Genomic DNA, 16,585 nt, shown 5'->3' on the forward strand with positions numbered 1-16,585 from the left:
CGTCACTGAGCCGCCGAGGCCCCTACGATCTTGAGGCCCCAAGCGACCCCTTGGTTCGCTTTATGCCTCGCGGCGCCCCTGCTGCTGCAGCAGCCCTGCCCCAAGTTATTCTACACAAGATAACTTGTTCATGGCTGCTAATGGGTTAATTGAAAAGAAATATTACAAATTTGTATAGTGTGCGGAGTATTAATAGGCACCAGCAGCTCTGCCTAAATGTATAATGCCAAAATGGCTATTGCTGCACATATAACAGTGCTAGGTGATAAACTGCAGTCTGCTCAGGTGGAGACAATAGGTGCAAGGATTGAACAGATCACAAGGTGCAAAGGATTGAACCCATCTCAACCCCCATGGAATCTGCAAAATGTCTGTAAAATCTATTTAAAAAAATGATCATAATTAGGCTGGTTATTTGCAGACTTGATTGTTGAGAGTCCTTTCTGTATTTTTAATGTTCATATTGCGCCACTGATTGGTCGATCTACACCGTATAAGTAGCAAACAAGTCTTAGCAGGCTTTTTTGAAATCCAAAACCCAGACTGTTATAATTGTGTTTTTGTGCATTTTTCAGTATTCTTGTTTAAAATGCTCTTCTGTTTTCTCATATACTTGTACACACCAGTGTTTTGTATATGTGCAAAATAAAGCTCTTCATAAAATATTTTGTGCCTTGTCCCCAGGGCTCACTACAGGAGGTGATCAGCTGGGGTCTGCTAGGTTGGAAATACTATGCGAATGTGAGTGGCCCTATACAATGTGAAGCTCTGGCTAACCTCGGCGTTACACAGATTGCTTGTGCAGAGAAGTGTTTTCTCATACTCTCCAGAAACGGCAAAGTTTACACTCAAGCTTACAACAACAATACACTGGTATGTGATGTAGATTTTTTAAATGTGGCTTCTAAGTTGATTTGATTACAGTGGGCCTGATCCAGTTCATGTTTTCTACTTGGAGATATTTTTTCCACTTCGGTTTAAAACACATTTTCAAAACTCTGCTATTGAAGTAGTGCCAAAAAGTAAGTGAAAAAGTGCTGTCAGAGTTATTCTGAGTATCTTCTTGTCTGCTGGTGGCTTAAAAGGTGTTTTATTGAAAAGATGTGAACATTCACTTAGGAGAAAACGTAGCAGAAAAAGTGGATTGGATCATGCCCAATGTGAGTGTACAATATTCTCAGTGATAGTTCACTAAGATTCCCTATTCAGTCTGTGCGTGAGGGTGGTTTCCTTACAGTCCTAGCAATATCCTCCAGCTTTTTCCCTGCTTTGTAGTTTATCATTGCCACCATGGCCTCGATTCATCATTCTCTTTGAGATAACTTTTTCCAGTTTGTTAAATTACCGAATTCGAAGTTTAGCGATTTCTAGTTGTATTCATCAAGGTTTTTCCTCATTCGGTGTGAATTCGATAACAATCCGGGAAACCATTCGGTAACGTGTCGATATTTCCATTTTACAGTGGTACTTTAACACAAGGCCATAAGATTCCCATGGAATTGTGGGTAAAAGGCAGTCCTTTCAGCACTACGTAGCAACATTCTGAATAGGGCTTTACACCTGGACCAGGATTCTGAAAGTGGTTGGGACAATCCCACAATTTGATAGGAGCCTTTTCTAAAAAATTATAGTGCAGCTAGCAAATTAGTTAACCCTGACACTGCCTGTGTTCTCTTACAAGATGATTCAAGAGAAATGCAGATGTCGTGTTATAGCAAATAAATCTATTCTCTTACAAATTTATATGGTTGCAGACCTTATTCTTGCCCTTCTGCGCCTTTGAATCACTCTCAGCTGATACATAACCACTTCAAATGGCTCACTTCTCTGTCAGCAATGATCTGACAGGAATAACGACAGAGCAGTGAAGGAGATAACTAATCCTAAATGTAACGCTAAACCACGCCCACTTTCTTTTTCATGAATTGCACTTTATTCCGTTTTAGCGAATCGTTACCGAATGTTCGCTAACAGCTGTAGATAACTTTGATGAATCCTGAAATGAAGTTAACAAATTCGGTATTTTACCAAACTGTTGTTAACAAATTTGCTAAGTGTTGATGAATCGAGGCCCATATCCATAATGTTTTTTCTATCACGTCTTTCATTTGTTTTCATCTCTGCCTCATGCCTCCTGCCATTTAACTGTAAGGAGTGCTGTGGATCTCCTGCCTACCAGACTTGAGAGGACACTGGTACACACTGCAATTTTCACTTCGGATCCTATTTCTGATTGAGAAAATTATCGGATCTGGGGAAAAAATATACAGCCTAATTGCCAGCGACCAATCTGAAGCTCAAAATCAATTTGTTTCTCGAATGAAAGCATGCTGATAATGATGCTTGAAATACTGGCCATCGCTTAATGTGTGTGTGTCCTTTCGACTGATACCAAGTCGTAAAAATACATGGAGATGGGGGAAAAAATTACATATTCATGTACACTAGTTTTCTTCTATATCTGATCAATGTCAGATCTAAATCTGACCACTCACTGCAATCAGATCTGAAAATAGCATGGTGTGTACCTGGCTTTAAAGTATTTTTGTTTTTGTTTTGTTTTTTTCTGCCACAGGGGGTAATACCTGGCATTTAAATCAGGGCTACAAATTGCAAAGTCTGTTTTTGCTTTTTTTTTTTTGCTTTATTAAGATCATGAATACTTCAAAACTATTTATTGAGGTATACATATGCAATGCGAAGTGACTCTTTAATTTTGCTGCTCATTTTTAGTTTCTTCCTTGTTTTACATTGCTTTAGAAATATGTATGCTCTAATTTGTAATACAAGTTATGTAGCTGCATTGACTTTTATTAGTTTAACTTTTTTTTTTTCTTGTAGGGACCACAGCTTGTTCAGGGTCTGTCAGCTCGGAACATTGCGAAGATTGCTGCTCACTCCGATGGACAGCATTATCTAGCCTTATCTGCCACTGGTGAACTCTTTTCATGGGGATGTGGTGATGGTGGTAGACTAGGCCACGGAGACACTGTGTAAGAAACAAGTCGCTTTTTGCTTAGTAGCTCGTGTTGAAAATTAAGGGCCATATCACATAAGGGACATTGTTGCAGTTGCTAAGATGCTGAGCAATAGTGTTGTTCAAGGCATTTTTTTAAGAACTATGGCACATGACAGTGGTTAGCTGCTGTTGCTCTAGTTGTCATAGTGTATTGGATGGCCTCGGTAAAGGCTTCTTAAGTTACCCATATACTATACAATATTTTTGCCCAATTAGAACTTCAATTCGACAAAAATGTCTTATTGGGCAGAAATTGTAGTTGGCCACAGCATTGCAACTGTCCCATGGTCGACCCATAGACAATATTCCATGATTGGGATAGGCAGTTTTTGCCGTGATCTTTCTACAATCATAGTCGTAATGCTGATTTGCTTCAGGGTTGATTACTGTATGGGTTGCTATAGCATTATAGCAGCAACTAAATCTCTCCTGTGACCTGGTGCTAACCGTTTGGCAGTTCATTTTCATCCTGCTTTTCTTTTATTTCTTTAGTACATTAGAGGAACCAAAACTGATCTCTGCTCTGTGTGGGAAGCAGACTGGAAAACAAGTAGTTCACATTGCATGTGGAAGTACTTACAGCGCAGCGATCACTGCTGATGGGGAGCTGTATACATGGGGTCGCGGGAACTATGGAAGGCTGGGGCATGGTAGGTATCGACATTTGAAGTAATTGTCATGGTTCACTTGTCATTTACTTTTCATTGGGCTTGATGCATGTAACTATGGTAATATTGCTGTTCACAGACAGCACATCGCAATATTACCCTGAGGACCCTTTCACACTGGTGTTGTGGTGCTGTAATTTTACCGCAGCCTAATGAAAGTCTATGGGGTAGTTCATACTACCCACATTGCAGTACGCTGTGCCAGAAGTGCTCTATCTAATGCGAGCGTATATCAACGTTGCCATGCGGCGATCTGCATAATACTGCAAGTCATGTAAGTCTATGGTGATGCAGGTTTTATTTTAAATGTCAGCAGCGGCATTGCGGGCACATGGGCGAAAGCGTATTTTTTGCATTACGCTTCCGCGCACGTGATCGCATCAGCCACAGGAAGTGAGATTCTTTTCCTGCTGCGATAGATAATCCCTGGATCCCTGGTTTTGGTAGTACGGCTGAAACCGTCCTCACTTCGCCAGCATGTACTGCGAGTTATACTATAAGAGCAGCCTGCAGTACTTTAGTAGAGCAACCATTGCTACGGTAATGCACATTACTAACAAGCGTCGCTGTTAGTAACATTAGTTATCGCAACAACGGTCGCGCTTCTGGATTATTGTGGGTTGTGCTAACTGCATAATTTGCGGTTCTTGCTGGCGGAAGTAAGGGGCTAGTACACAATGATTAGTTAGTTGCGTTGCAGAATAATTCTGCATGTCAACACACTGCCCATACAATGCTATGAGGCTGTTCACAGTGCTGCATTGTAATGGCTGAATGCAGGCTTTGTATTAGTCTATGCCCAGTCTCTATTGCAGTTTAGACATTGCAACTGACCACTGTGAACAAAGCTTAGGGTAATGTTGCTGTGCGCTGTCTGTGTACAGCAATGTTACTGCAATTATATGCATCAGGCCTATTGTATCCTTTTTTAAATCTGTTAGTAATCATAATTTGTCTTGTTAATTTCTCTCAGCAGTATAAGTTTACAATGTGTTCAAAGTATTTTGAGGGTTCATCTCTCCTTTAAAGTTCATGGATTCATTGCAGCTTACCAGAGGAGTTGATCCTTTTCTGAGTGTATGCCTGTGTATCCTTAAAGTGGTCTGAAAGCCAGCATTTCTACTTTGCTCTAAAAGATTCCTCACAGCTTGAAAGCTACTATCCCAGATATTTTTTTATTTTTTTTTTAGTTTTTAGCAGAACATCACTGAAATTGCTAAACAAAAGCACTTTGTCCTGCTATTCAGCTTCAATCCGCATTCAAACTGTAGATAACAGTATCTTTGTTTACCTTCCAATGTTGTTACAATGGGCTTGATTCACAAAGCCGTGATAACTTTTATCATGGTCGTGCTAGCGTTAACACGGGTAACGTTTTTTGCATGTAAATTTGGGTGCGAAATCGCGTCCGTCTTCGCACGACCGTGATAAGTTATCACGGCTTTGTGAATCAAGCCCAATGTGTGTAAACGCAGTCTACTGCTGGGAATACACGGGTCGATTCTTTCGCTCGATTCTGCGCCTGATAGTTTTGCCCGCTCGATTCCTTTATCTTCCGCTCGTTTTTCTTATCTTTTTCCAATTAACGTCAATGGTGAATGGAGCAGCAAAACGATCGAACTGTGATTGGACATGTAGGAAATTATCTATCTAATCATCTAAATGGCTCAGAATCGAGCTGTGTATTCCCAGCATAACAAGTGAAAAGGAACTCTGTGCTTCAGACACACACACAATTCAGAAAAGCTCATTAAAAGTTGTTAATATATAATAAAAAGCAGTTTGCATAAAATGCAATGCCAGCTTTAAGGGCAAGATAAACTACACTTTGGAAACTTGTAATTTGTAGACAGACAATATTACGTGTGCACAAAAGCAAATATTACTGTAACCGTAATAAAAAAAAGTAGGAAAACACATTTTTATTGAATGTTATGTCGGAGTTTCAGACCACTTTAAAGTGCGCTTGTCAAAACCATTGATGACCTCTTTCTGTAAATGCTCGTTACCTGACTGTAGTACTGATCTTCTGGCAGGCAGGCAGGGGTCACACTTGTATTTCAGTTTTCTGAAAAGTGTAGAAAACTGAAAGACAAGTGTGACACCTGACAGGTTTTTTTCTGTATGCAGAAAAAAAAAGTTGTTTTTTTTTTTTCTCTTTTTACATCAGCTACTGTAATTGATAGACAAAACGTGCATAATTATGCTGCATCTGCATTTAAGTGTGGCCTAGCCCATTGCTTGACATGAGTTCCCAGTTGAAATCAGGGTGGTTTTTTTTTGTTTGCTTGTTTTTTTCACAAAACGCGCATGAAAGCCTGACGATTTTTTTTAGATTATTTCTCATGGAACAAACTTGGATCAGGAAAGTCAGAGCAGCTGATCTATCTTTATTCTTGTTCCATGAATGTAATAACAGACTGATTACTGGTTTTCAAGTTACTGGAAGGTTTAATATTCAAACTTCCATTTCACTCAGAAGTTAATTGATTGGATTGCTGTTGCTGTGGACAAAAGTACCAGATTGTGTTGAGCTGTATTTGCAGAGTAAACAAGGTGCAAAAGCTTCTGCTGTATCTAGGGAGGAAGCAGAGAATGTTTTAGCTTCATATCATCGTAAAGAGGTGCTGTAGTGACATATAATAGTGACATACAATGCAGTAAATTATTCAGGATAACCACTTTTACAGTGATTTTCCTGGTTTCATCATCAGAAAAACTTCCTACATCTATATATTGTTCATAGGAATGTAGCCCGCCCTCCTAGGAAGGTAACGTAGGTTGTTTTGATATGTGGAATTCAACTCCCAGAGCATTCTGGGAGACCAGGCATTCTTTTCACTGGCTTCAGAATTCTCAGAAAGAAATATTCTGCAGAGATGCACCTGACAGGACTAAAGATGTTACCACTTGTGATACATTTCAGAATGTAAATCTGGTGAGGAAAGATTTTACAATGGACAAACACTGACTAAATACTTAATAAATGAATATTGTATAAAAAAAGCAATTTCGTTAACGTTATTCTCTCTACAGTTCCTCTTTAAGAATCCAGGGCTTTAACTAATGGTTCCTCTGCATTGGGTCTTTACTGTAACTTAACTCTCACTGATATTAAATTAGAGGTCACGAATCTCTTGTGTGGCTGAAAAAAAAACACTTTTGAGAGCACTAAACAATACAAAGTTCAACCTAGTGCACCGACAGTGGCGGAGTGGGTAAAGACCACCAGTGCAGCGCTACCCTTATATAAACTTGCCTATCCTCAAAGAAACTGCCCTCTCAAGTTTAATAGGATTTGGGTTCCATGAATAGAACACCTTAAGGAGCAGGATATATATAGATAGTGAATCACAGAATTAGTTTGATCGAACACCTAAATCCTGAAACAGCTGATGCATCATTACAGGACATGACTGCGAGAGGATGTGGGGCGGGAAGTAGGACATATTGGACGGGGTGGATTCCTGTATTTTTGTGTGTTCCTTTTGCAAAACTGTTGAATAAACCTTTAAAGCGAGACAGTCAAAGCTTTAAACCTAGATTTTGAACCTTTAAATACAAAATAAGACCATGGGATTCCAATAAAGTCGTATGAAGGATTGGAGCTCCGGATAAAGTTTCTCCCATCAGTTTATTTTCACTTCAGGTTTGCTTTAAATACTGAACTTGTAACAATATCCATATTTACAAAAACTTAAATGTTGCCTCGTTGAAAAATTAATTTGAACATCCCAACCACTTCACACTGATCTTGTTGTCTACAGATTCCCTTCATGTGTTTTTTTTTTTTGTTTTTTTTATCCAGTTTGCTGTAGTGACAATCAGTGGGTTTGCAGGGGCTACATACAAGGACTCCTTTAACTGGACTTGCTGTTTTTGTATCCAATAAAAAGAGACCTAATTTTGAAACGTATTTTGCTTTCCTTCCATAGGTTCTAGTGAGGATCAAACAGTCCCCATGTTGGTGACTGGTCTTAAGGGGCTGAAAGTTGTTGATGTGTCCTGCGGAAGTGGAGATGCTCAGACTCTGGCAGTGACAGAGAATGGTTAGTTCGTTCTGTTTTTTACATCAGTGTACACCTGCCACGAAAGCAAGCAGGGACTCTAATTACTACTATGTTTCAGATGCCTGCTCTAATAATATCACTACTGTACAGTATAATCTATGATGTTACTACAGTCCATTAAAGGCAATGGTCTCGTTCATTTTTGACATGAAACAAATTCATAAGTATAGAAGGCCATTCACTGTTTTGAACCACTTCTCTAAGATGGAAACTGACCTAATTTATTGAATTGATCACATTTGAGATTAGAACTAAACTTGCCAGTCACTCTACCTAGAAATGTTGGTTTTGCTTCTTGAAAATGGAAAAGTCTTTAGTTAGAACGTTAAGTTGACTGCTAGAATACGCTGTTTGTAGGTCCAGCAGAGATTTTGCATTTGCTGGCTGTTTTTGAAGGCGGACTTGGAAGGTCTATTGCCTCCCTCTTTGCTCCACTTTCCAACTAGGTGATGAGTCATACTTCTGTTCTCTTCTTAAAGCACCTTTGTGTGACTTTGTCTTTTTTTCCCCCTTTACTTTATAGGCCAGGTCTGGTCTTGGGGTGATGGCGATTATGGAAAATTAGGTAGAGGAGGAAGCGATGGCTGTAAAACCCCCAAATTGATTGAAAAACTCCAAGACCTGGACATAGTGAAAGTACGCTGTGGCAGCCAGTTTTCAGTTGCTATCACCAAAGATGGCCAGGTGTACTCCTGGGGCAAAGGGGACAATCAGAGGCTTGGACATGGCACAGAAGAACATGTCAGATTTCCAAAGTTACTGGGATGTTTACAAGGTAAGAACAAAATACAAAAGATCTAAAGTCCTCAGTGATTCTCAATCTTACCACTTCTATGTAATTTAAAGGGAAGGTTCAGGGAGGGTGGTTAAAAAATAAAAATCAATTTCCACTTACCTGGGGCTTCCTCCAGCCCGTGGCAGGCAGGAGGTGCCCTCGCCGCCGCTCCGCAGGCTACCAGTGGTCTCCGGTGGCGCGCCCGACCTGGCCAGGCCGGCTGCCAGGTCGGGCTCTTCTGCGCTCCAAGGCCCGGCACTTCTGCGTCCCACGCCGGCGCGCTGACGTCATCGGACGTCCTCCGGGCTGTACTGCGCAGGCTCAGTAGTTCTGAGCCTGCGCAGTACAGCCCGGAGGAGGTCCGATGAAGTCAGCGCGCCGGTGTGACACGCATAATGGAGCGCAGAAGAAGCCTGGCCAGGTCGGGTCAGCCACCGGGAGCCTGCGGAGCGGCGCCGAGGGCACCTTCTGCCTGCCACGGGCTGGAGGAAGCCCCAGGTAAGTGGAAATGATTTTTATTTTTTAACCACCCTCCCTGAACCTTCCCTTTAAGGCACTAAGTATCAATTCAAAGATTATTCACTTGGTTTACCTTTCTGCTACATAGATTTGGTAAGATTGTATCCATGATGGGCACCTCAGTGTGTGATATTTTTTTTTTTTTTTCTGTAAAGACATAGGTTAACTTATTAGTAGAGATGGTCATTGAGGTGCTAATGCAGAAGTGTCTCGTTATCTGGCTTCCATGGGGATTTGTTTATGCCGGATAAATAGTTTCTGGTTGCTTGAGAGTTACTACTAAAAATAGGCCTAATACTGTACTATTCTTCATACGATGCTCAGACCGTAAACCATGTATTAATGTTGAAATACAATCATTAAAAACAAAGACAAACAGAACTTAAAGGATACCTGAGGTGACATGAGATGGACATGTATGTACAGTGCAGTAGTACTGTGCAGGCGTAAAACTCTCCTGACGGCGGGGTGCGCATCCGCAGTATGCCTGACTGGCCACGGAGAAAGGGGCTGCTACCAGATGATCCAGCAGGCTTTGGACGCTGATGTGGGAGCGATTTACGCGGAGGGGGCTGGAGGAAGCCCGAGGTATGAATAAAACTTTTCTATTCACTCTGTCTCAGGTTCTGTTTAAATTTGCATTCAGGCCTTTCCAGCAAAATTTGGCAAGATCAGGGGGATATAATGATCACTACGCAGTAATAGTTTAGCTAGTACAATGAACCAATGGGATTGTAACCTTTCAAGTCCCTGCCCTTTTTTATTTACAATCAGGAGGGGCTGTATTGTAATGTGAATATGTACTGCTCTAATGTAACAGCAGAACTTTGGGCCTGTCCTCATGGTTATATTATGGCAGGGGTGGCCACACTTTGCCCTCTCGCAAACTACTTTGGAGACATCTGAGTCAAGGCGATCACCCCCCGTCACCTGGCAAACCAGTTAATGTGCATGATTAACCGGTGTTGGCTGAAAGTAAGTAACATAGTGCCTGTTATGAAGTGGATTTTCTCCAACATGATTTTTCCTGCAGCACAGCCCTTATTCCTCCGCGGTGAAAGTATCTCCATTCCTCTGCAGCGTCTCCGGAATAGACTTCTCTTTCTTGCTGGGTTATTTTTCGTGTTGACTCAATCGCAGCCCTCGTTCGTGACATGTGAGCTGCTGGGAGGGGCCAAGGAGACTGACACTGAGCTTTTACGCTGTGATTGGCTGGTGCTGCATGCTGACAGTGCAGTACCAGCCAGTCACAGCATGAAAGCTCAGTGTCCGTCTCCGTGGCTTCCCTAATTGAGCGTCTGGCTGCGATCTACCTAGCAGTCCTTCACAATCTACTGGTAGATCGCAATCAACGCAGTGGGCACCCCTGTATTAGTGTAATTCTTGGAGAACTAAGGCCAGTTTTACACAGTAAACATGCGTTTTTGTTGCGATGCAATCACATCGTGTCGCAACATGAAAAACGGCCTTCAGGAATTACTGCGGCAATGTCTGGTAATCTCACTTCTGGCTGCAAGCCAAGCAAGAAGTGAAGCTTTCTGGTGCTCACTTCCTGTGGCGAAAATGTATTGTCAAAATATGCTTCTGTGCACGGGGACGCAAAGGGCAAGCCATTTAAAATATCTTCAGTGCCATAGACTTACATGACTTCCGGTTGTCACTGATAACCCGCTGTTGTTGTTGCAGTAAATTGGGTGCTTCCGGCGCATCGCACCACAGTAGGTCTGCTATGCCCCATAGGTTTTCATTGTTTTAGCTTTACCCTGCAGTAAAAAAAAGGGTAATGCACCGGAGTGTAAACGTCCCAGTGTGAAAGGGGCATCAGGAATGTTTATCATGTAAAATGTCTTTGGCTCACTTTGTGCATTGTATCATCGTTATTATTGGAAATTCAGTTAATTCAACCTTTTGGAAATCAGGTTTAATTGCATCACTAGCAATTGCAGGCAGTACTTGACATTTTAATACTTGGTAATTAGAGAAGTCTATCTGCTTCCCTAGGCAAGAAGGTGATCGATGTGGCTGTGGGCTCTACACACTGCCTGGCACTGACGGAAACTGGAGACGTATACAGCTGGGGAAGCAATGATCAGTGTCAGCACTTTGACACATTACGTATTGCAAAACCTGAGCCATCAGCCCTCCCGGGACTGGACTCTAAACATATAGTTGGAATTGCTTGTGGACCTGCTCAGGTATGAAGCACTTAAGTTATTCAAGTAAACCCAAATAATTTTATGTTTATTTTAAATTGTTACATTAAATTATTCTGTTGTATATGTCTAATTTTGTTTTTTTAGAGTTTTGCTTGGTCTTCTTGCTCGGAATGGTCCATTGGCCTGCGTGTGCCCTTTGTGGTGGATGTCTGTCCCATGACCTTTGAACAGCTTGACCTGCTGCTTCGCCAAGTTAGTGAAGGAATGGACGGCAGCTCAGACTGGCCACCTCCACAAGAAAAGGAATGCATGGCTGTAGCGACACTTAATCTGCTTCGATTACAGGTAATAACTGCACTAGTAGTGAAACAGTAAGTGTGTGTATAAATAAAGAGCATGTTCTGTTTTATGGAGAGGAAATGCAGGAGAACGAGAAAGTGGCAACCCAGGCAAGGCAATACAGTAGGATAACGACAATGGTCAGGCAAGGGTAATCCAACTTGCTTGACTGCTGAAGAGGTAGCCAGAGACAAGACTCCCTAACACTGCTACTGCCTACTGAGCGCACTCTAGTGGCTTAAGCTCAAGTGCTTTGAGTTCACCAGGAGAAAAGCACCATATAAATGTTCTGTTGTGTCCTGTCTGTCTATATGTTCCACCAAGACGATCACTAACAGATCTATACAGATTGTACATGTGTAGTTGGAGTCTACAAAGTAATAGATTGAGGCTAGGTCAACACTTGTCCCCTGCAGAACGGATCTGTTTTTGCAAACAAATTTTTTTCCTCTCCGTTTTGAGAGAAATAATTTTTTTTGCAAGGAAGTTTCCAGTCCGTGGAAACGTCCCCAGCCCTGGCCGTGGGTAGGGGGCTGCCATGCTGAAGGGGATAGCAGGCAGGAAGGGGGACAGCAATGGGGAAGGGGGTCCCCCTCCCTCACCTGGGTCCCTCCTTCCCCGCTCCCCCTCCAGCTAGTTTCAATAATTTAAGAATCATTTAAAATTAATATAATATAGCAGGTGGCGACTGGGGAACTTACTTTCTTGCGCTCCACCGCTCGCCGCGTCACTTCCTGTAATGCCGTCCAATGAATATCAGAGGGTGGCATTACAGGAAGTGACGTAGCGGTGGGATGCAAGGAAGTAAGTTCCCCGCTCGACGCCTGCTACATTATATTGATTTTAAATGATTTTTCAATGTGAAACTAGCTAGATGGAGTGCTGGAGGGAGACCGGGGAGCATCTTGCTTGCTACCCCTCCAGCATGGCGGCCTCCTCCCACCCACAGGCTGTGACACAGAAACTGATCCGTTTCTGTGTCCAAAACTGCCTGTGTAGAGCGGGATCCATTTTCCCATTCACTTTCACTACACCTCCGTGTATCCGGGGTCCGTGAAAATGCAGCAGATCCGGACCTTCCATTCAGGTTTTGAAAAAGGGTCCCCCTTAACGCATACTGATCTGTTTTTTTTTTTTATGGGTGAAGAGTGCTGCTATCTTTAACACTGGTATCCGTGGCTCCGGTTTTGACCCGGCCTGAAAAATGGAGCCACGGATACAGTGGTTTGCAAAAGTATTCGGCCCCCTTGAAGTTTTCCACATTTTGTCATATCACTGCCACAAACCTGAATCAATGTTATTGAACTTCCACGGGATAATCCAATACAAAGTGGTGTACACGTGAGAAGTGGAACGAAAATCATACATGATTCCAAACATTTTTTACAAATAAATAACTGCAAAGTGGAGTGTGCGTGATTATTCAGCTCTCTTTGGTCTGAATGCAGTCAGTTGCTCATAGACATTGCCTGATGAGTGCTAATGACTAAATAGAGTGCACCTGTGTGTAATCTAATGCCAGTACAAATACAGCTGCTCTGTGACGGCCTCTGGGGTTGTCTATGAGAATATTGGGAGCAAGAACACCATGAAGTCCAAAGAACACACCAGACAGGTCAGGGATAAAGTTATTGAGAAATTTAAAGCAGGCTTAGGCTACAAAAAGATTTCCAAAGCCTTGAACATCCCACGGAGCACTGTTCAAGTGATCATTAAGAAATGGAAGGAGTATGGCACAACTGTAAACCTACCAAGACAAGGCTGTGTACCTAAACTCACAGGCCGAACAAGGAGATTGCTGATCAGAAATGCAGTCAAGAGGCCCATGGTGACTCTAAAAGAGCTGCAGAGATCTACAGCTCAGGTGGGGGAATCTGTCCATAGGACAACTATTAGTTGTGCACTGCACAAAGTTGGCCTTTATGAAAGAGTGGTAAGAAGAAAGCCATTGTTAACAGAAAAGCATAAGAAGTCCCGTTTGCAGTTTGCCACAAGCCATGTGGGGGACACAGCAAACATGCGGAAGAATATGCTCTGGTCAGATGAGAACAAAATGGAACTTTTTGGCCAAAATGCAAAACGCTATGTGTGGCGGAAAACTAACACCACACATAACTCTGAACACACCATCCCCACTGTCAAATGTGGTGGTGGCAGCATCATGCTCTGGGTGTGCTTCTCTTCAGCAGGGATGGGGAAGCTGGTCAGGGTTGATGGGAAGATGGATGGAGCCAAATACAGGGAAATCTTGGAAGAATACCTCTTGGAGTCTGCAAAAGACTTGAGACTGGGTCGGAGGTTCACCTTCCAGCAGGACAACGACCCTAAACATAAAGCCAGGGCAACAATGGAATGGTTTAAAACAAAACATATCCATGTGTTAGAATGGCCCAGTCAAAGTCCAGATCTAAATCCATTCGAGAATCTGTGGCAAGATCTGAAAACTGCTGTTCACAAACGCTGTCCATCTAATCTGACTGAGCTGGAGCTGTTTTGCAAAGAATGGGCAAGGATTTCAGTCTCTAGATGTGCAAAGCTGGTAGAGACATACCCTAAAAGACTGGCAGCTGTAATTGCAGCAAAAGGTGGTTCTACAAAGTATTGACTCAGGGGGCTGAATAATTACGCACACCCCACTTTGCAGTTTTTTGTTTTGTTTTTGAAATGTTTGGAATCATGTATGATTTTCGTTCCACTTCTCACGTGTACACCACTTCGTGTTGGTCTTTCACACGGAATTCCAATAAAATTGATTTATGTTTGGCGCAGTAGTGTGACAAAATGTGGAAAACTTAAAGGGGGACGAATACTTTTGCAAACCACTATATGTTAACGGACCAAGTGTGAACCTATCCTGATTCACAGGAATTGGTGTTCTTTATAGAGTTATCTTATATGTGCATTACTGCAGTAAAACCAGACAGTTGCTAGTCATTTCAGCAGGTTTGAGGTCTGTGAATACATTTTAGATTTTAATTTGTGATGATGAATATTTTGCTGATTAAAAAAAAAAAGCAGTACAACTTAGTAGAGAAAACGGAAGATCACATTGATTGACAGTCGACTAAAATACTGTTTCAGTTCATCCAAGAAACCTGATATTTTATGTTACGTTTATCATTATGGTTATATCCATTAATTGAATCCTGTGCTGAGAGAAATATGGAGCCTATGTTTGCTGACTCCCTTCTGAAGCTTGCTGTTTGGCATTCTTGTGCCTTAAATATATTTTTAAGGAATTCACCCATATAAAGCAATCGAATAAGATGTTCTAGGTATGCAAGCACATAGAGCAACAATAAACTATACATTACCATGGATAAAAGCACACTATTATACAGAATAAACACTGCGCTGGTAGGATTAAAATATATACTACACACTATTGATCAAAAGAAAAGATATTCATATATCATGAATCGAAAGTCTGCAAACTCCATATAATGTGTAATAAAATAATCTTTATTGAACAGAGGTGTATCCATATTAAAATCAATTAAAAGCAAACAGCGTGTGGACAATAGCCATAGAGTCAGAAATAATGCGAATAGTGTGTGTGTGTATGTGTATGTGTGTGTGTGTGTGTGTGTGTGTGTATGTGTATGTGTATGTGTATGTGTATGTGTATGTGTATGTGTATGTGTATGTGTATGTGTGTGTGTGTGTGTGTGTGTGTGTGTGTGTGTGTGTGTGTGTGTGTGTGTGTGTGTGTGTGTGTGTGTGTTTAACCAGGTTGAGCATACAAATAAACCGCTCTGCACGTCATCACCTTGAGATGTTCTAATCTCTCCCTGACTTCAGTGGCAACAACTTGTTGCAACTTTGAGTTACATAAAATACTGAAATCAAGAGATCCATTGCAGTTGGATCAAGATGGATGTCTGAGTGCACCTTGTGACTGCCTATGTTCATTGTCTATATGTCAAGTGCACACTGTCTCAGTGATTGGCTCCGTTCATCCATCCATAGTTGTTCTAGATGCAAAGTTGGCATGGGAGGACAGAGTAGTGAGCGTAGAATTGTAGATGCATCCTGCCAGACATGCATAAGTTCTGTATTAAAACAAGAAAATCCCATCATGCAACCACTCGCTGCCAATCAAGAGATTTTTTAGAAATTTAGACTTGTACATGGTTTGTTCTAATTAGCTAATGTGTTAATATCATTGTTGAATTGAAATATTGTATATCTTTGTGTATTTTCTGTAGTTGCATGCTGCTATAAGCCACCAAGTAGATCCGGAGTGCCTAGGCCTGGGTTTTGGCAGCATATTACTGAACAGTCTGAAGCAGACAGTTGTTACACTGGCTAGTAATGCAGGAGTGCTCAACACTGTGCAGTCAGCTGCCCAAGCTGTGCTACAAAGTGGATGGTCTGTGCTACTGCCGACCGCTGAGGAGAGAGCCAGGGCCTTGTCAGCGCTCTTACCAAATGCAGGTAGGATACGACACACTCCTTTTCCTCTGTGCTATGCATTTCTGGCTTTGTATGAAAAACATAAGTTTCTTGTGTCTTAAAGATCTCTTGCCAGCTATTCTTTCCCTTCACTATTTTCTGATGTACAGTATAGAGATTTTACGTGCCCTAACAGATTACGTTGTCTTTAGACCAACTGGTTGTTCATTTAAAACTCGTCCTTCTATAAACAAACAAGTAAAAGATATATAATTTAAAATATCCTTTAGTATATGAACGTAGATCTGTTTTGTGTTGTCCTGTAGGTCCAGTGTTTCTCAACATTGTTACAGCATGTATCCTTTATTCCTTTGGGTAATGAAAAAATATTTATTCAGGCTTATTTCGGCATGGTTTATTAGTCCCAAGGTTCTTCCCCTTTTTCTCATCTGTAGGTTATCAGCCCCAACGTAGCAGTAGCAGGCACTGATTTGAAGCCGCCACTATGCCAGCAGCAGTTACAGCCACAGATTAGCAGCTGCCACTGTGCTAACTGCACATGGCATATGGGTTATTTCCAGTGGAAAGGTTTTATTTGACAACATTTCCCAGGCATAGTGTACCTAACTGCAATCGGCAAACAT

General features: G+C 41.8%; 1 protein-coding gene across 9 annotated transcripts in view; it reads left to right on the plus strand.

Annotated features, from left to right (window-relative positions):
• HERC2 (HECT and RLD domain containing E3 ubiquitin protein ligase 2) overlaps positions 1-16,585 on the plus strand; it is a 250,080-nt gene that overhangs the window by 69,933 nt on the left and 163,562 nt on the right. For all 9 annotated transcript variants that reach the window (XM_068268132.1, XM_068268135.1, XM_068268138.1 and 6 more), the window contains exons 11-18: positions 685-873; positions 2,842-2,993; positions 3,512-3,669; positions 7,623-7,736; positions 8,281-8,532; positions 11,053-11,246; positions 11,352-11,552; positions 15,755-15,983. In XM_068268132.1, the coding sequence (XP_068124233.1) occupies positions 685-873; positions 2,842-2,993; positions 3,512-3,669; positions 7,623-7,736; positions 8,281-8,532; positions 11,053-11,246; positions 11,352-11,552; positions 15,755-15,983 (1,489 nt within the window). The remainder of the gene's footprint in view (positions 1-684; positions 874-2,841; positions 2,994-3,511; positions 3,670-7,622; positions 7,737-8,280; positions 8,533-11,052; positions 11,247-11,351; positions 11,553-15,754; positions 15,984-16,585) is intronic.

This window comes from Hyperolius riggenbachi, chromosome 2 (assembly GCF_040937935.1).
Source record: "Hyperolius riggenbachi isolate aHypRig1 chromosome 2, aHypRig1.pri, whole genome shotgun sequence".
NCBI lineage: Eukaryota > Metazoa > Chordata > Amphibia > Anura > Hyperoliidae > Hyperolius > Hyperolius riggenbachi.